The 16431-nt window shown below is 51.1% G+C and overlaps 1 protein-coding gene across 1 annotated transcript; it reads left to right on the top strand.

The window, feature by feature from the left end:
- The first annotated feature begins 6909 nt into the window (after nucleotides 1-6909).
- LOC123158336 (uncharacterized) lies at nucleotides 6910-15652 on the top strand. Its single transcript, XM_044576372.1, has 4 exons — nucleotides 6910-8416; nucleotides 9555-9586; nucleotides 9682-10415; nucleotides 15118-15652. Exons 1-4 carry the CDS (start codon nucleotides 7396-7398, stop codon nucleotides 15518-15520), a joined length of 2190 nt encoding a protein of 729 aa, XP_044432307.1. The 5' UTR covers nucleotides 6910-7395; the 3' UTR covers nucleotides 15521-15652.
- Nucleotides 15653-16431: the final 779 nt, after the last annotated feature.

A 16431-nucleotide genomic window follows, 5' to 3' on the forward strand; every position in this document is an offset into this window, starting at 1 on the left:
CCGCCACGGTCAGGTGCCCAGCCGATTCCGCTGATGCATCATGCAAGCCGATCGTGGCGGATAGGGTTGTCAGCGAAGACATCGGCGGCAAGCAAAGAAGGAGATGGCCGGCTATACAGAGGTGGGGAATGGAAGATAGATACGAGAGGAGTGCAGTCGAAGTGATGGACTAGTTAATTTTAAATGGATTTGGGATAGGTTCGGCTTGTTAGAGCCAACAAGATGAAAGCGCCCAGACGCCTCAGGGCGTCTCCATATGCGCCCCAGATATAAACAAGGTATAGAGAATGCCGATCAACCCAGACATTTGGGCTAGTTTTGTTAGCTTCGGTTGGGTGGCAACTTTTTGTCCACTGACCTGACAGGCCGGCCAGACATTTAGGGCGGATACATGTTCTGTTCTAGATGCTCTTAGGCCAACTCCAGCGCACGACCCCAAACGAACGTCCGTTTTGCCCTGATTTTATCCGTTTGGGTGGGTCAATGGGGTCGTGTCCGGGCCTTTCCTGGGATGCATCGACCGTGTGCCCAACGCACGACCGCATTTCAGCCGCATACAACCCGCATACATTTTTCTTTTCAAGCACATATCTTTTATTTTTATCATTGATTTTTGATACATGGAACCACATCACCAAGTTTTGACTAGAAAGGCAAGACCAAAGAAAACAAGAACCACGAGAAGACATGTTAGAAGATAATCAATTTTCATAACTGCTCCCGTAAGTTGGATTAGTGCCTTCTCGATGCATTCATTGTTGATCTGCGGAGGTTCGATCTTGTGTGCTCTTTCTATCAAAGTATGATGAAGCGTCTCAATCTCCATACAAGGAGACCCACGATGTATTTATTGATTGGGAGAGTTCGGTACAAGGTGCGGCAGCCTCTGGCTAACCATAGAGAGGATTACACGGGAGGTTACATAAGATAGAGAGATAGAGAGATAGAGAGATAAGAGAGGACTCCTAACTAACCCAATCTTCTACGTACATGACTCCAAACTATACCGAACACAATACCTAACACGTTACATGTCTAACACTCCCCCTTAATCTGAACTCTGCAAGTTTAGATTACGTTTGAATTCTTCAAATGGTCCTGTAGGCAAGGCCTTTGTAAACCCATCAGCAACTTGGTCTCTGGATGGCACAAACCGTACTTCCAACTCTTTCCTGGCAACTCTTTCTCTGACAAAATGGTAATCAATCTCAATGTGCTTGATACAAGCATGAAAAACAGGATTTGCAGAGAGATATGTAGCACTCAATTGTCACACCAAAGGCATGGAGTCTGTGTATGACATATGCCAAGTTCTTTGAGGATAGCCTTAACCCATATAATTTTTGCTGTTGCATTTGCCAATGCCTTATACTCTGCCTCAGTACTCGATCGTGACACTGTTGCCTGCTTCTTTGCACACCATGAGATTAGATTAGGTCCATAAAACACTGCAAAACCACCTGTTGATCTTCTATCATCCAAGCAGCCTGCCCAATCAGAGTTAGAAAATGCACTGACTAGAGTAGAAGATGACTTAGTGAAGGTGAGACCAACACTTAGAGTATGCTTGACATATCTTAGTATACGTTTAGCAGTAGTCCAATGACTAGAAGTGGGTGCATGAAGGAACTGACACACTTTATTTACTGCAAAGGAGATGTCAGACCTAGTAAGTGTCAAGTACTAAAGTGCACCTACCAAGCTCCTGTATTTTGTGCTATCCTCATGACTCAAAGGTGTACCCTCCACAAGTGACAATTTCTCAGAACTAGATAATGGAGTTGTGGATGGTTTATAACCTTGGAGCCCTGCCTTGCTCAGAAGATCGGTTGCATGTTTTTCTTGAGAACGATGAAGACCACCTTCTGTGTTGCGTTTGACCTCAATGCCAAGAAAATAGTGTAAATCCCCGAGATCTTTCAGAGCAAACTCAGAGTTCAAGTCTTTGAGCAGAGCTATAACTGCCTCAACAAATGAGCTTGTGACAATAATATCATCAATATAAATGAGCACAAAGATGACTGTGTTGCATTTATTGTAAATAAACAGGGAGGTGTCAGATTTAGAGTAAACAAAGCCAAGGGTTTGTAACTTGGAACTCAAGTGAGAATACCATGCTCGGGGAGCCTGTTTCAAACCATAAAGTGATTTGTCAAGCTGCCAGATATGAGTTGGTTTGTCTCGGTCTGCAAAACCAGGAGGTTGCTTCATGTAGACTTCCTCTTCCAGAACACCATGAAGAAACGCATTCTTGACATCTAGCTAGCAAAGACTCCAACCTCGTGACACAGCAATGGATAGAATGAGACGAATAGTAGCAGCTTTAACAACAGGACTGAAAGTGTCCTCATAATCAAGCCCATACCTCTGTTTGAAACCTTTGGCAACCAGTCTAGCTTTGTAGCGATCTATAGTACCATTTGACTGTCGTTTGATACGAAAGACCCACTTACAATCAATGACATTTAGACCTGGACATGAAGGAAAAGGATGCCACGTATGGTTTTGCTGAAGAGCACAAAATTCCTCATGCATGGCTTTGGCCCACTTCGGATCAACAAGCGTAGTGGAGACAGTGCGTGGCTCTTCTACAGAAACAGGTGACACGACCAAACCAAATTTAGTTTTGTAATGGACCAGTTGAATTGTACCATCTCGAAGGCGTGTACGGGGTGGTGAAGGGGGCGCCGGCATAGCCACAGACGATCCAGGAGAGGCAGCCTCCTCCTGTACAGAAGAATCCAGCGATCCCAAGACAGGGGACCCGGCTGGTGACGAGGCAGACAGCGGATCTTCTGCGCCGGGAGATGATGATGATGACGGCCCGGGACACACAGAAGATCCAGGGCACCCGACCGGAGCAGACTCGGGTTGTGCACCAGGCCAACCTGGCCCAGCTGTATGCGGCATAGTGGAGGACGGGGCCCGCCTGGAATAAACCAGCGGGGTGGGCGCGTAGCGCTCGGTTAGGGTGTCTCCCATAGGCGATTGGCGGGTCGCACCTAAGGGGACCAGCTCACGCGCGGTCGACCGCGTGGCGGGATCGGAGAGGTGCTGACTGGGAGGCGCGGATCCCGTCGCTGATTCAGGCGGTGCGGGTGCTGTCTGACACACCAATCCCGAGGAGGATCCGGCGGGATCAGCTGCAACAGCCCGGGGTGCAGTATTAAGAATAAAAACACCATCATCTGTACCAGAAGTTGCACTGTTGTGTCGCCCTGTATCAGAAAACTCAGAGGGTATGTCAGGAGAATTAGTCAAAATGGATTCATCACTAGTATCATAGCCCACATGATCAACTCCGGAAAGGTGAGAGGGAAGAAGGAGGATTTCATTTCTAAGAAGAGCACCGGCGTTTGGATGAAGTTTAGCAAAAGGAAATTGTGTTTCGTCAAAAACGACATCACGAGATATGTAAACACGACTGGTGGACACATCAAGACATTTAACACCCTTGTGTTGTGTGCTATAGCCAAGGAACACACACTGTTTAGAGCGATACATAAGCTTACGGGTGTTGTAGGGTCGAAGGTTTGGCCAACAGGCACATCCAAAGACTCGAAGAGTGGTGTAATCCGGTGTGACATGCAAAAGTCGTTCAGTTGGAGTTTCATTGGAAATAACTCGACTAGGCCACATATTAATGAGGTGAACAGCGGTAAGAAAGGCTTCATCCCAGAATTTTAATGGCATGGAAGTTGAAGCTACGATGGCTAGACCTACTTCAACAATGTGTCTGTGCTTGCGCTCGGCAGAGCCGTTTTGCTGGTGAGCATGAGGGCATGAAACATAATGAGAGATTCCAATCTTTTGAAAGAAGGAGTTGAATTTCTCATACTCACCACCCCGGTCCGACTGCATAGCAATAATTTTGCTATCAAACTTTCGTTCAACGAGTGCTTGAAAGTTATGAAAGACTTGAAACACATCAGCACATTTCTTAAGGAGATAGATCCATGTATATTTGCTATAGTCATCAATGAAACTAACATAATAGGAATGTCTACCAACAGACGTGGGTGCTGGACCCCGTACATCAGAAAAAATCAGTTGCAAAGGTTTGGTTGACACGCTAGTTGAGACAGGATAAGGTAATTGATGACTTTTTGCTCGTTGACATGAATCACAAATAGTTTCAGAATCTCGCTCACCAATAACTGGGAGTTTATTTCTACTAAGTATTTGATGAACAGTGGCAAAAGAAGGATGACCTAAACGACTATGCCACCTTTCAGTAGAGAGCTTGATGGCATCGTACACTTGTTTATTGAACTGACAATATTGAGGAAGCAAAGCATAGAGTCCTTGCACGCAGACACCCCTATGGAGAACCCTCTTCGTGACCTGATCCTTGATCAAAAAGAAGAACGGGTGAAATTCTAGAAAAACATTGTTGTCAAGAGAAATTCTATGAACAGATAGCAAAGTTTTGGAAGCATTAGGGACATGCAGGATTCCGTTTAGCTCAAGATTTTTGTGTGGGGTTCTGATAAGTGTTTTACCAATATGACTAATTTCCATACCTGCACCGTTTGCAGCGGTGTAAACTTGATCATTGCCACGGTACTTCTCATGCATGGTTAATTTCTCCAATTCTCCCGTGATGTGGTTTGTTGCCCCTGTGTCCATGTACCAATTGGTATCGACACCATACGAGGCATCGGCGGCAGCTACAACTTTCTTAGGCTGAGAATTGTTCTCAGCGTAACACCAAGCACAATCTCGAGCAAGATGATTAGTTTTTTTTTGCATATTTGACATTTACCCCCATAACCTTCATAGCCCTGGAAGTTTCTCCCTTTGTTAGGAGGAGCCCGCCTGTTGTTGTTGCCGCCAGGGTGCTGTTGGTAGTGGCCGCCGCCACCACCCCCCTGATAGTAGCCGCCGCCACCACCAGGGTATCCGCCATGGTGACCGCCATCGTTTCCGGCACCGTGTCCAGCGGCAGAGCCACCGCTAGGGTTGTAGCCGCCGCCGCCAGGGTTGTAGCCTCCGCCGCCAGGATTGTAGTCGCCACCACCGCTGCTAGCATCGTAGCCACCACGCGAGCCGCCACCGCCCTTCTGGTTGCGGTAGGAGCCCTTGCCGCCGCCGCGCCCTCTGGAGGCAAGGTTGGCCGAGGATTTGAAGCCCCCGGCACCATTCCTGTGGAACATCTCAACCCTCTGGTCGAAGTTGGCCACCATGGAGAAGAGGGCATCGACTGTGATGGGTTTAACATGAACGTCCAGTGCCGAGATGATCGGTTGGTAGTCCATGTCAAGGCCTGCGATGATGAAGGAGATGAGCTCCCCCTTCCCGAGAGGTCTGCCCGCCGCCACGAGTTCATCGGAGAGGGAGCGCATGTGGCCGAAGTATGCCGAGGCCGACAATGAACCCTTCTGGGCATTGGTGAGAGCGGTGGGAAGATTGTTGGCACGCGATAATGAGACAACTGCAAACATAGATGCAAGAGCAGTTCAGATCGTGTGAGAGGTTTCAAGGGAGGCAACCCGAACGAGAACCTCCTTGGAAAGATTACAGAGGAGATAGGCGACGATTTGCTGGTCCTAGACGAGCCAGGGGGCATAGGCAGGGTTGGGGGCGACCTGGTCCTTGCCCTCTTTTGTCTTTGGTTGTGATTGTTTTGGGAGGCTCCTGGATGGTTTGATCAATATAGCCATACAAGCCAGCGCCCAGTATCTGGGATCGCGCTTGCGCTCTCCAGAGAACATAGTTCGTCCGGGTGAGCGGCTCGGAGGTGTTATAGTTCAGGCCAGAGGAGGTTTGGGCAGTGGAGGTGGACATGATGTATGGCGGCGGTGAAGAGGTGGAAGATGAACAGGGATGCGATGGGTGGGTGGGAGGTTGAAGATGATATGCTAGATGAGATGGAAGAGGGCCTGCTCTGTATACCATATCAAAGTATGATGAAGCGTCTCAATCTCCATACAAGGAGACCCGCGATGTATTTATTGATTGGGAGAGTTCGGTACAAGGTGCGGCAGCCTCTGGCTAACCATAGAGAGGATTACATGGGAGGTTACATAAGATAGAGAGATAGAGAGATAAGAGAGGACTCCTAACTAACTCAATCTTCTACGTACATGACTCCAAACTATACCGAACACAATACCCAACACGTTACATGTCTAACACTTTCTTCTTTGAGTCTAAAGAAGTAGACATTGCTTCCTCGCGGTCTTATGTCTAGCCTCTATTCTAGCAATAAGTGCACTAGTCTCATCTCTAGCCTCTATTCTAGCTAAAAATGCACGAACATCTACTAAATTGCGCTTTATCAATATATCGATGTACTATTCTTCCCAATACCAAAAGTTGCATCCATTCTACACAATAAATTTTTTAAGTTAGAGGCGGAGCCACTACTTGGTGCCTGGCCAGTCCATGTCATGACGCGGCCTCCTACAGCCGGGCGACCTCAAGCCCGGCCGGATCCACTCCAAATCCGACCGTCGGGTGCGCAAATTAGGTGGCCGCCGTTGGGTAGCTCGGGGGCGTCGAGGGAAAGGGGGTTGGGCGAGCGCGCGTCCGAGTTGCACAGCAGCAATGGCAGCGACGGCGGCGGTGAGGGACAAGAGTGGCGGGGGTGCGGCTGGAGCGCTCGATGGAGGGGGGAGAGGGGCGGATAGAAAAAAGGGAGGCCTGTGTCATCGAAGGGCGGGTCAGGGAGGACAAGCGCACGCGTCCCACCCGTCCGTGCGTTATCCGTTTCACCTCAAAGGCGGCCTAGACTCCGGAATAGGTCAAAAGCAGACAGAAAACGAACAAAAGTTCATTTGCACCCGCGCATTGGCCATTTGTTATGTCTGTTTTGCACCCAAACGGACGCACCCGGACGCGCTCAAGTTGGACGATTCCTAAAAAAAAGAAAAACATTGTCTGTCGTACGGAGAAGGTTCCCGCTTGAGTAAATCAATTTCCCGGTCTCCCGCCGTCAACGCCATTCCCCGGCGCCAGTCTTCTGCAATCTCTCACCGTCGGCAGCCCACTACCTCTCCCCTCTCTTTGGCCGCGTCGGCCTCCACCTCTTCTCCCTCTCTGACTCTTTGCGGCGGCGCCGCCCCCGGTCCAGTCCCTCTCCCTTGCCGCCGCTTCCACTGGATCAGCTCGTCGGGGCCCAAATCCGGCCGCTGGAGCACGGATCTGCCCGGATCGATCCTCTTAACCAACGCCGGGAGACCAACCTACCGGCCTCGCGACTCGCCGCGACCAAAAGCACATCGAGGGCGGAGCGGAGGCATCTACTCCCTGCCGTGGTGACTCGTCCGTCGCCTGCTCTGCTCTCAGCAGCCTAACTCGGCATATGTATATGTATATGTATATATCGGCTGTACTAATCCAGCCTTTTCCACGCATAAACTCCAGCCGCGACCAAGATCTGTGGCCTACGCCATGGCAGACCTCAACCAAGTCGTCCGCTCGGTGCGGCTGCTCAGGATTCAGGAGTTCAGCTCGATGAGGGGCGGCGAGTCTGGCTTCGAAGCCAAATGGGATGTTGATGGGTACGAGTGGCAAGTAAATCTCATTTTTGCAAGGAGACCGTATGTGGTTCCGGCTCTTTGTTTTCTAAGCGAAGCCCGCACACAGCGCGGCGTGAGGGCGACCCTGGCCTGTCGCCTGGTAGATCCAAGCGGGGAGCTTGAACCAGCTCACGAGGGTAGTGTGTCAGCAACCTTCTATCATCCCCAAGAGTTCGAACTATTGTGCCCCCTGGATCTCATAGATAGAGATTTCATACCATCTGGTTATCTCAAGAACGATACTTTGACTCTGTGCTGTTCCATCACAGTGTACAAGGAATCACCAGCAGCACCAACCATCCCAGCTGAAGAAGCGATCGCGCCACCGTCCTCCAACTTGCACCAGCATCTCGGTGAGCTCCTTCAGAGTGAGACGGGAGCCGATGTCAACTTTCTTGTCGGCAAAGAGTCTTTTGCTGCGCATAAGAACATACTTGCCGCGAGGTCTCCGGTTTTCAATGCCCAGTTCTTCGGAGACATTAAAGACAAGTGTTCGGCACGCGTGGAGATCGAGGACATGGAGGTGGCCGCATTCAGGGCCATGCTGCACTTCATCTACACCGACACGGTGCCCGAGCTTGATCACCCGCTCCAGGAGGTGACAACAATGGCTCAGCATTTGCTTGCAGCCTCAGACAGGTACCAACTCGACAGGCTCAAGCTGATTTGCGAAATAAAGCTCTCAGGCGGCATCACCGTCGACACCGCAGCCACAACTCTTGCCTTGGCAGAGCAGCACAATTGCCTGAAGCTCAAGGCCAAATGTATCAAGTTCATCGTCAGCACTCCCGTGGTTCTTGGTGATGTGTTGGCGACCGAGGGGTATAAGCACCTCGAGGCAAGCTGCCCTTTGGTGTTGACCGAGCTTCTCAAGTCTGTCCATGTGACGAAGAGTTGAAAGGTAGCCATAGTGCTAAACTGCTAATGGCCAAAGATTTCATGACGTGTAGTCTTTGTTTGTGATTGCATCCTTGTGTAGTCTAGTACTCTCTCCGTCCTAAAATAAATGTCACTGATTTAGTACAATGTTGTGATGGAGGGAGTAGAAACTTATGTCTGTCGTTACCTAAAGTGGAAAACTTATGTCCATCTATATGTGTTTTGTGTTACCAGCAACTTTACGCATTCATTTCTTCTCTAATTTAGATGTAATTTAGTTCTAAATCATCCAAAATATGGTATTATCCTCGTGTACTTGTCAATATTAGTACAAGGGGATCAATGGAGTTTTAGAGTGTTCATAGTTTCATACATGATTTGCTCTGCTGCAGCCACACAATCCTTGTGTTCTGTTTGCTGGTACTTCTTTTGAACACTTTAATTCTCACATTAAATTTGCGAACAACATTAGGAAAATGCCATCTGATTGTATTAGCTATAAAAATAAGGTGATTCCTGTTTTGTGGGAATCATACCTGAACCAACCTAGTGGTGTCTGATATGTATAATTTTATCCTTTCCACAGCATCCTCCGATGTCCTTATGATTTCAGAATATTTGTGGAGCTATAACGGAGTTAAGTGGTTTGAATATTCAATGATGTGCTTTTCTGTATTTTTAAACATTCAAAACGTTTGTGTCTCTTTTGGTGTCTTGTCCATATTTTGGTCTCATTCGTGACAACCCTTGACTGCGCTGCACTGCTTCAAATCCTAAAATCTTCTAGTGTGATTCATGTTATGGAAGCATAACAGCAGTTCTTGTTATTTTACATGTTCCTCTCGGTTAGGATTTCGCTCTAATAGTTCACGTTTGATGACAATATTCTTCAGATATTCTTCTCTGGCATGCATCAACTTGTACCAGTACTATATAACATATAAGTAAGGTATATGAGCTCAAGAGCACATGCTCTCAGCTCAGGCGAATATTTTTCTTTCTCCCAAATCAAAATATCACACATGTAGATGACAGAGTATTATATGAAATTTTCCACTTTTGTGCAAAGTTTTGCTTTCTTTTGTCCTGTGCAAAGTTTTGTATTCTTTCAATCTTTTTAGCTCTCATTCTTTTTAATTCTGTGCAAACTAGAAACCAATGTATTTTCTGAAAAAATGCTGCAGGTTCATAGTTCCCTCTAATATTTGCATCTGATATTTTATCTTTACAAATTGTTGGGGTTATCTGATTTTTTGCTTTGATCTTTTCTCCCGATCAGTTAGGCGCACGAAACGCAGCCGTGGGATGGCGCGGCACAAGTGGATCGTGGGCAGATGATCGGGAGTTAGTTAGCCCAGTTGTTAGCCTCTGTAATATCCATACTTTCAGAGAGAGGAATAACAGGAAAAACGCTGTCGAGTTCGACGGCACAAAATATACCAGTGTCTTCCTCCTAGCGTGGGTTCATCCCTCTCTCGCTCGCTCTATCCTCTCGATCGATTCGGCAACGACAGCCCGCACATGCCCTGTGAGGACGAAAGTACGCTATTGCATAATAGATCCGAGAGGAGTGCTTAAACCATTTGACAGATGTTGTATGTCATTAACATTCAAGAAGCCACAAGACAGCTCATTCGAAGTGGTTTTCATGGATACAAGGGACTTGGAAGCATCGGATTATCTCAAAGATGATTCTTTTACCGTGCAATGCACCCTTGAGGTTTTCAAGGAACTACCAGATATAGCAACGATCTCCCTGAAAGAACTGCATCTGCCATCGTCTAACTTGCACCAGCATTTCGCGGAACTCCTGCAGAACGAGACCGGAGCAGACGTCACGTTTCTCGTGTCCGGTGAGTCCTTTGCTGCGCATAAGAACATACTGGCTGAAAGGTCCCCTGTCTTTATGGCCGAGTTCTTTGGAGAGATGAAGGAGAAGTGCTCACAGATTGTGCAAATCAAGGACATGGAGGCTGTGGTATTCAAAGCCCTTCTTCAGTTCATCTACCGAAAAAGGCTTTCGCCCCGCTTTATATTATAAAGCAAATGCCCAAGCCAACATCCAACAAGGTTCAAGCACACAAACACACACACACACGGTCCAGACAGATAAGTAGTCAAAGGGTTAATGCTGAGGGCACGGCTCAACAAGCCCTGAAAAAACACAAAAGGCACACGCGCCGGGAGTGACACAACATCTATTCGGGCTCCGGGGGTGGCGAAGGGAGCGGAGGCGCCAAGCGGAAGGCCACCGATCGAAGGTCGGTGAGGAGGGTGCTGATGACGTCCCGGTCCTGGGGGCGGCTAAGCGGCCGCCAGAGCTGCAAGTAACCACACATTTTAAAGATGGAGTCAGTAGCACGCCAAAGAGGCACCTTCTGTATGACAAGCTTATTGCAAACAGTCCACATCGTCCAGGCAAGGACCCCAACGCAAAGCCATCTAATATGTCTGTAGCGAGGGGGGGAGGCCTGAATTTCCGCAAGAAGGTCAGGGAAGTTGGTGTTGCACCACTGGCCCCCAACCGTTTCGCGGAAACAGGACCAAAGGAACTGTGTCGTGTAGCACGAGAAGAAGATGTGGTTGGCATCCTCTACCGTGCCGCACATTGGGCACATCCCATCTCCAGGTCCATGACGCTTAAGGACCTCAACGCCGGACAGGAGGCGGCCGCGGATCCATTGCCACAGGAAGATCCTGATCTTCAGGGGCAGGCGGATGTCCCAAATCAAACTGAAGGGCTCAGGGGCCGTCGATGGGGCGATAGCCGCGTAGATGGATTTGGTGGAGAAGCCCGGAGGGTTCCAGGCGCCAAGAGATGGCGTCCCGGGAGTCGGCAACGTCCATAGGGAGGAGGGCGATGTCCTGGAGGAGGGCATTCCAAGCTGCAACCTCAGGGGGGGCAAAGGGGCGGCGGAAAGCGAGGCGCCCTAAGTCAATAAGGGCCGTCTCGACAGAGACCCGAGGGTCAACAACGATATCGAAGAGCACTGGAAAACGCGCGGCTAGGTGGGTGTCGCCAAGCCACCTATCCAACCAGAACAGGGTCGAGGACCCAATACCCACCGAGATGGATGTGCCAATGCGCAGTACAGGCAACAGCTGGACGACGGCCTGCCAAAACTGGGAGTCGCCTGAGCGCTGACAAAATGCGAGAGGCTGTCCACGCAGGTACTTGTTCTAGATGATAGTAAGCCAAAGACCTCCATCTCCATTGGCGATGCGCTAGAGCCAACGGGTCAAGAGGGCAATGTTCATGCGCCGGGAGGACAAAATCCCAAGACCGCCCTGGTCCTTGGGTTTGCAGATATCTGGCCAGCTGACCATGTGGTACTTCTGCTTACCCTCCTCCCCAGCCAGAAGAACCTGGATTGGTATTTGGCGATCTCCTGGTGCAGGGTTTCATGAAGGATATAGAAGCTCATGAGGAACCAAAGGAGGCTAGCAAACGAAGAGTTGATAAGGATCACGCGAGTAGCCTTCGACAGCCAGCGCCCTTTCCAGGGCTCAACGCGATGTTGCATACGGGTCACCGTGGGGCGAAGATCAGCCACGGTGAGGTGTGAATCACTAATGGGGATCCCCAGATAGGTCGTGGGGAAAGAACCCAGCCGACAGTTTAGTCGGTCAGCAATAGCCTGTGCTTCCTCCAAGGGGTACCCGAGAACCATCACTTCGCTCTTATCGAAGTTGATGGTTAGGCCCGACATTTGTTGGAAGCACAGGAGGAGAAGCTTCAGGTTAGTAATATCTAGGGAGGATCCCTCCACCATTATAATGGTATCATCCGCATATTGAAGGAGGGAGACCCCTCCCCCTCCGACTAGGTGGGGGACTAAGCCGCGGATATGACCAGCAGCCTTGGCCTTATCCAAGATGGATGCCAGGGCATTGACCACCATGTTGAACAAGAACGGCGAGAAGGGGTCACCCTGACGGACCCCACATAGGGTGGGGAAGTAGGCCCCAATGTCACCGTTGATGTTTACCGCGGTCCGGCCATAAGAGACAAGCTGCATGACGCGGGTCACCCAACGGTCGTCGAAGCCCTTGCGAAGCAACACTTCCCGCAGGAATGGCCAGTGTACCGTGTCGTAGGTTTTGTGAAAGTCTAGCTTTAGGAAGACCGCGCGATGGCATTTTAGTCGGACCTCGTGGAGGACTTCGTGGAATACTAACACCCCATCAAGAATAAATCGGCCTTGTATGAAGGCGGATTGGTTCGGATGGGTAATCGTGTTAGCGAGGAGGGTCACCCTATTGGCATACCCTTTGGCCAAGATCCGGAAAATCACATTAATCACTGTGATTGGGCGGAACTGGCGAATGTCAGAGGCGCCCGGGACCTTGGGGATGAGGGTCACAATCCCATAATTGAGGCGCCCAAGGTCCATGGAGCCCGAATAAAATTCCTCAAACAGAGCCATGACCTCCGGCTTGATGGTAGGCCAGAACATCTTAAAGAACGTCACGGGCAGGCCATCTGGACCCGGGGCCGAGGAGGGGTTCATCCCGTTAATGGCTGCGAGGACCTCGTCCTCGTCAAAAGGGGCAACTAATGCCGCATTGGCCTCTACCGAGACCAATTGCGCACCCGACCAAATGTCGGGGGTGAGACTAGCCCCACCCCGCGGGGTGGGGGTAAATAGAGCTTTATAGAAGCCGTCTACATGGGTACGGATGGTCGAGGGGAGAACGATAGGCGTGTCTCCATCCCATAGGCAGTGGATGGAATTGCGACGACGCCGGCCGTTCGCCACCACCTGAAAATAGGCGGTGTTGGCATCGCCCCGAAGCACCCACCTCTAGGTACCGCGCAAGCACCAGTAGGCCTCTTCATCTGTGTAAATGGAGGAGAGCTGGTCTTCCAGGTCGTATCGCAACATCCACTCATTAGGGGAGATCTCGGTCGAGTCGGCGCGGGCGTCCAGGGCTTGGATAGCCATCAGGAGGGCCTTTTTGCGCTCTCTAAGGTCCCGACCAAGGTTGGCCCCCCAACCCTTCATGAATTGGCGGGCTAGCTTGGCGCAGAAGTGCCACGAGTCGACAGCGGACATGGAGCGATGGGGAGCAGAGCGGGCAAAAATCCAGCGAGCGACGACAGCCTCCCGGAAGCCGGCCTGATTGAGCCAGAAGGGCTAGAACCAGAATCGCGGCGGGGTGGGGGGACGCTCGTCGGCGGTAGAGAGGAGGAGGGGGACATGGTCAGATCCGATCAGGGTGACAGCCCGGAGCGATGCCAGGGGGCAGCGTAATTCCCATTCAGGGGAAACTAGGACACGATCCAAGACGGATTGTGTCGGGACAATCTGCCGGTTCGTCCAGGTGAACCTGGCACCCGTCCGATCAAGTTCGCGGAGCCCCAACTCCGCGATCCAATCGTTGAATAATTGCATCCGGGGGAAGTTAATCCGATCATTATTCTTCTCATCCGGGGATTGGATGAGATTAAAGTCTCCGCCCACGAGAACTGGGAGGAGGGAGTTAGAGATCTTCAGCTGCAGCTCTGCTAAGAAGGCCGGGGAGCGGCGGTGGTCCGCCGGTCCGTATACAATAATGACCTCCCATTTGAAGTTCAGGGCACGCTCGAAGATCTCCATACTAACGAAGAATTCGCCCCGGTCCATGCCACCCACCTCAAAGGTGGCATCCTTTACCCCTAAGAGGATGCCGCCAGAGTGGCCTGAGGTCCCACTAGAAGGGAGCCAGTGCCAAGCGAAGAGGTGGGAGCTAAGACGTTCAAGCTCCTGGAGGGCGAACTCAGGTTTCCTGGATGGCAACGATGTCAATGTGTTCGTCAATGAGTTGGCGGCGACGACCATCATGGCTGAAGCCGCGGATGTTCCAGAAAAGGGCCCGCATCTAAGCCCCCATCGGGGGGCTACTTGACCCCAGGACATGGGAAGCGCTTTGAGCGCGGAGGGCTGCAGTGCGCGAACGGGTGCATCCACGGATTATCCCGTCGGCCACCGGAGGGGCCTGAACCACGGGGGTGGTGGTCGGCCCCTCGGGAGGCCGAAGCAGGCGGGCTCGGGTGTCAGCCAGCCTGCCATCGAGAATCTTCCGGGCCCTAATGGCCGCGAGTCATTGGCCACCTTGGCGAGGTGGCCAAGCGGAGCAGCCTCAAGTGCGGAAAATGAACAACTGGAAGAACTGGGAAGGTCGGGGTCCGCACCTGACTCGAGGTTCCAAACCGCCGCGTGGAGCTCCGCGCGCTCGGCGATGGATGGCGCTGGAGAGTCGGCCAGCCGCGCCGCATCGAGGCGGGCGCTGCGGCGGGAGGACGTCACCGGCGTCGAGGTGGAGCGGGGCCGCCTGGCGTACGCCACCGTCGGAGGAGGGTGCGCGGAGGCCGGAGAGGAGACGTCCACTGCCACCGAGGCGGCCGGGGAGGCCGGCGAGGAGAGGCGGGCGCCAGGGCACCGGCGAGGGGAGCGGGCCGGCGAGCTCCAGGGTGACACCGGCCGCGACCCCCGCGGGTGGGGGAGATGGGGCAGGTGCGACGGGAACCTCACACCCGCCTCCACCTGTGGAGACCGGGGAGGTCGAGCCGGCGGGGGATGGGGGGTCCGGCCCCGACGACGAGGGGCGAAGGGCGGAGATAGTGCAGGGAGAGCGAGGCGACGATGGCGGGGCGACGAATAGACCCACATTGGAGAAGTCACTGGCCGACTCCAACGGAGACAGAGAGGGCATGACCAGCGGGATGGCCAGGCACTGTGCCAGAATTCAGACAACAGACAGAGGTGGATGCGGAGGCCGTCTACACCGACTCTGTTCCAGAGTTCGAACATCAAGAGGAGGTGGATGCCGAGACGGCGACAGTGATGGCTCAACATCTTCTTGCTGCTGCTGACAGGCATGGACTGAACAGGCTCAAGCTCATCTGCGCCCGCGAGCTCTCTGGTGCCATCAACGTCGACACGGCAGCAACAGCTTTGGCTTTAGCCGAGCAACACAACTGCCCGGAGCTAAAGGCGAGGTGTGTTGATTTCATTATCAGAACCTCTGCCACTCTTGATGCCGTGTTGGCGACGGAGGGGTTTAAGCACCTCGAGGCAAGCTGCCCACTAGTAGTGATTGACCTTCTCAAGTCCGGGCGTCGGAGAAAAACTTGAAGCATATCTTGGCGTCACGGGGCCAAGATTTGATGGTCCATGGTATTGTATCTGTTTGAAGTTTAGTACTGTACTACCATATGCCGTCTTTCAATAAAAATTAAAACCTGCCTATGTACATCTGTATATGCTCTGGGCATCTATTTACTTACATTTCCACTTCCTTTGATGTAATTTTGTGCTAAATGGTGCTGGTTGATGGATGTCGGGAAGCGTTTCTACTCCCTCGTAAGGGAGCCGCATTGAGTTTATATTGATTGGGGCTCAAGGCGAAGCTTGGAGTACAAGTTGGGAACCTACCGATCCCTTGGATTCGGTGGTTTAGATATGCCACGGGATAATAGAGAGAGAGGGGGGTTTAGTTGAGATTAGAACACGTATTTTACACAAACTCTAACACCCTCCCTTAATCTCAACTGTCCTAGATTGATATTCCTCTTGAACTCTTCAAATGGCCGAGCAGGCAATGCCACCCGTCTGCCACTTGATCTTTTGATGAAATGAATCTGATATCCAGCTTCTTCTCTGCAACTCTTTCTCTTACGAAGTGAAAGTCAATTTCAATGTGCTTAGTTCGACCATGAAAGACTGGGTTAGCAGAGAGATAGGTGGCTTCCAAGTTATCACACCAAAGACATGAGACACGGTGTTGTTTAACACCTAACTCATTAAGCAATGATTCAACCCAGATAATCTCAGCAGTTGCATTTGCTAGTGACTTGTACTCAGCCTAAATACTTGACCTTGACACTGTAGCTTGTTTTCTAGCACTCCAAGAAATAAGATTAGAACCAAAGAATATAGCAAATCCTCCAGTTGATCCCCTATCATCACTACATCCTGCCCAATCAGCATCAGAAAAAGCACTCACAAGAGTAGATCTAGAGCGTCTGAATTGTAACCCAAGACTC

The sequence above is a fragment of the Triticum aestivum genome, chromosome 7B (assembly GCF_018294505.1).
Source record: "Triticum aestivum cultivar Chinese Spring chromosome 7B, IWGSC CS RefSeq v2.1, whole genome shotgun sequence".
Taxonomy (NCBI): Eukaryota; Viridiplantae; Streptophyta; class Magnoliopsida; order Poales; family Poaceae; genus Triticum; species Triticum aestivum.

Coding starts and splice junctions, on each gene's coding strand:
- LOC123158336 (XM_044576372.1), top strand. CDS start 7,396: ATGGCAGACCTCAACCAAGTCGTCCGCTCGGTGCGGCTGCTCAGGATT. Junction 9,587..9,681: donor TTTCTGAAAAAATGCTGCAG/GTTCATAGTTCC, acceptor TCTCCCGATCAG/TTAGGCGCACGAAACGCAGC. Junction 10,416..15,117: donor CTTCAGTTCATCTACCGAAA/AAGGCTTTCGCC, acceptor GGGATGGCCAGG/CACTGTGCCAGAATTCAGAC.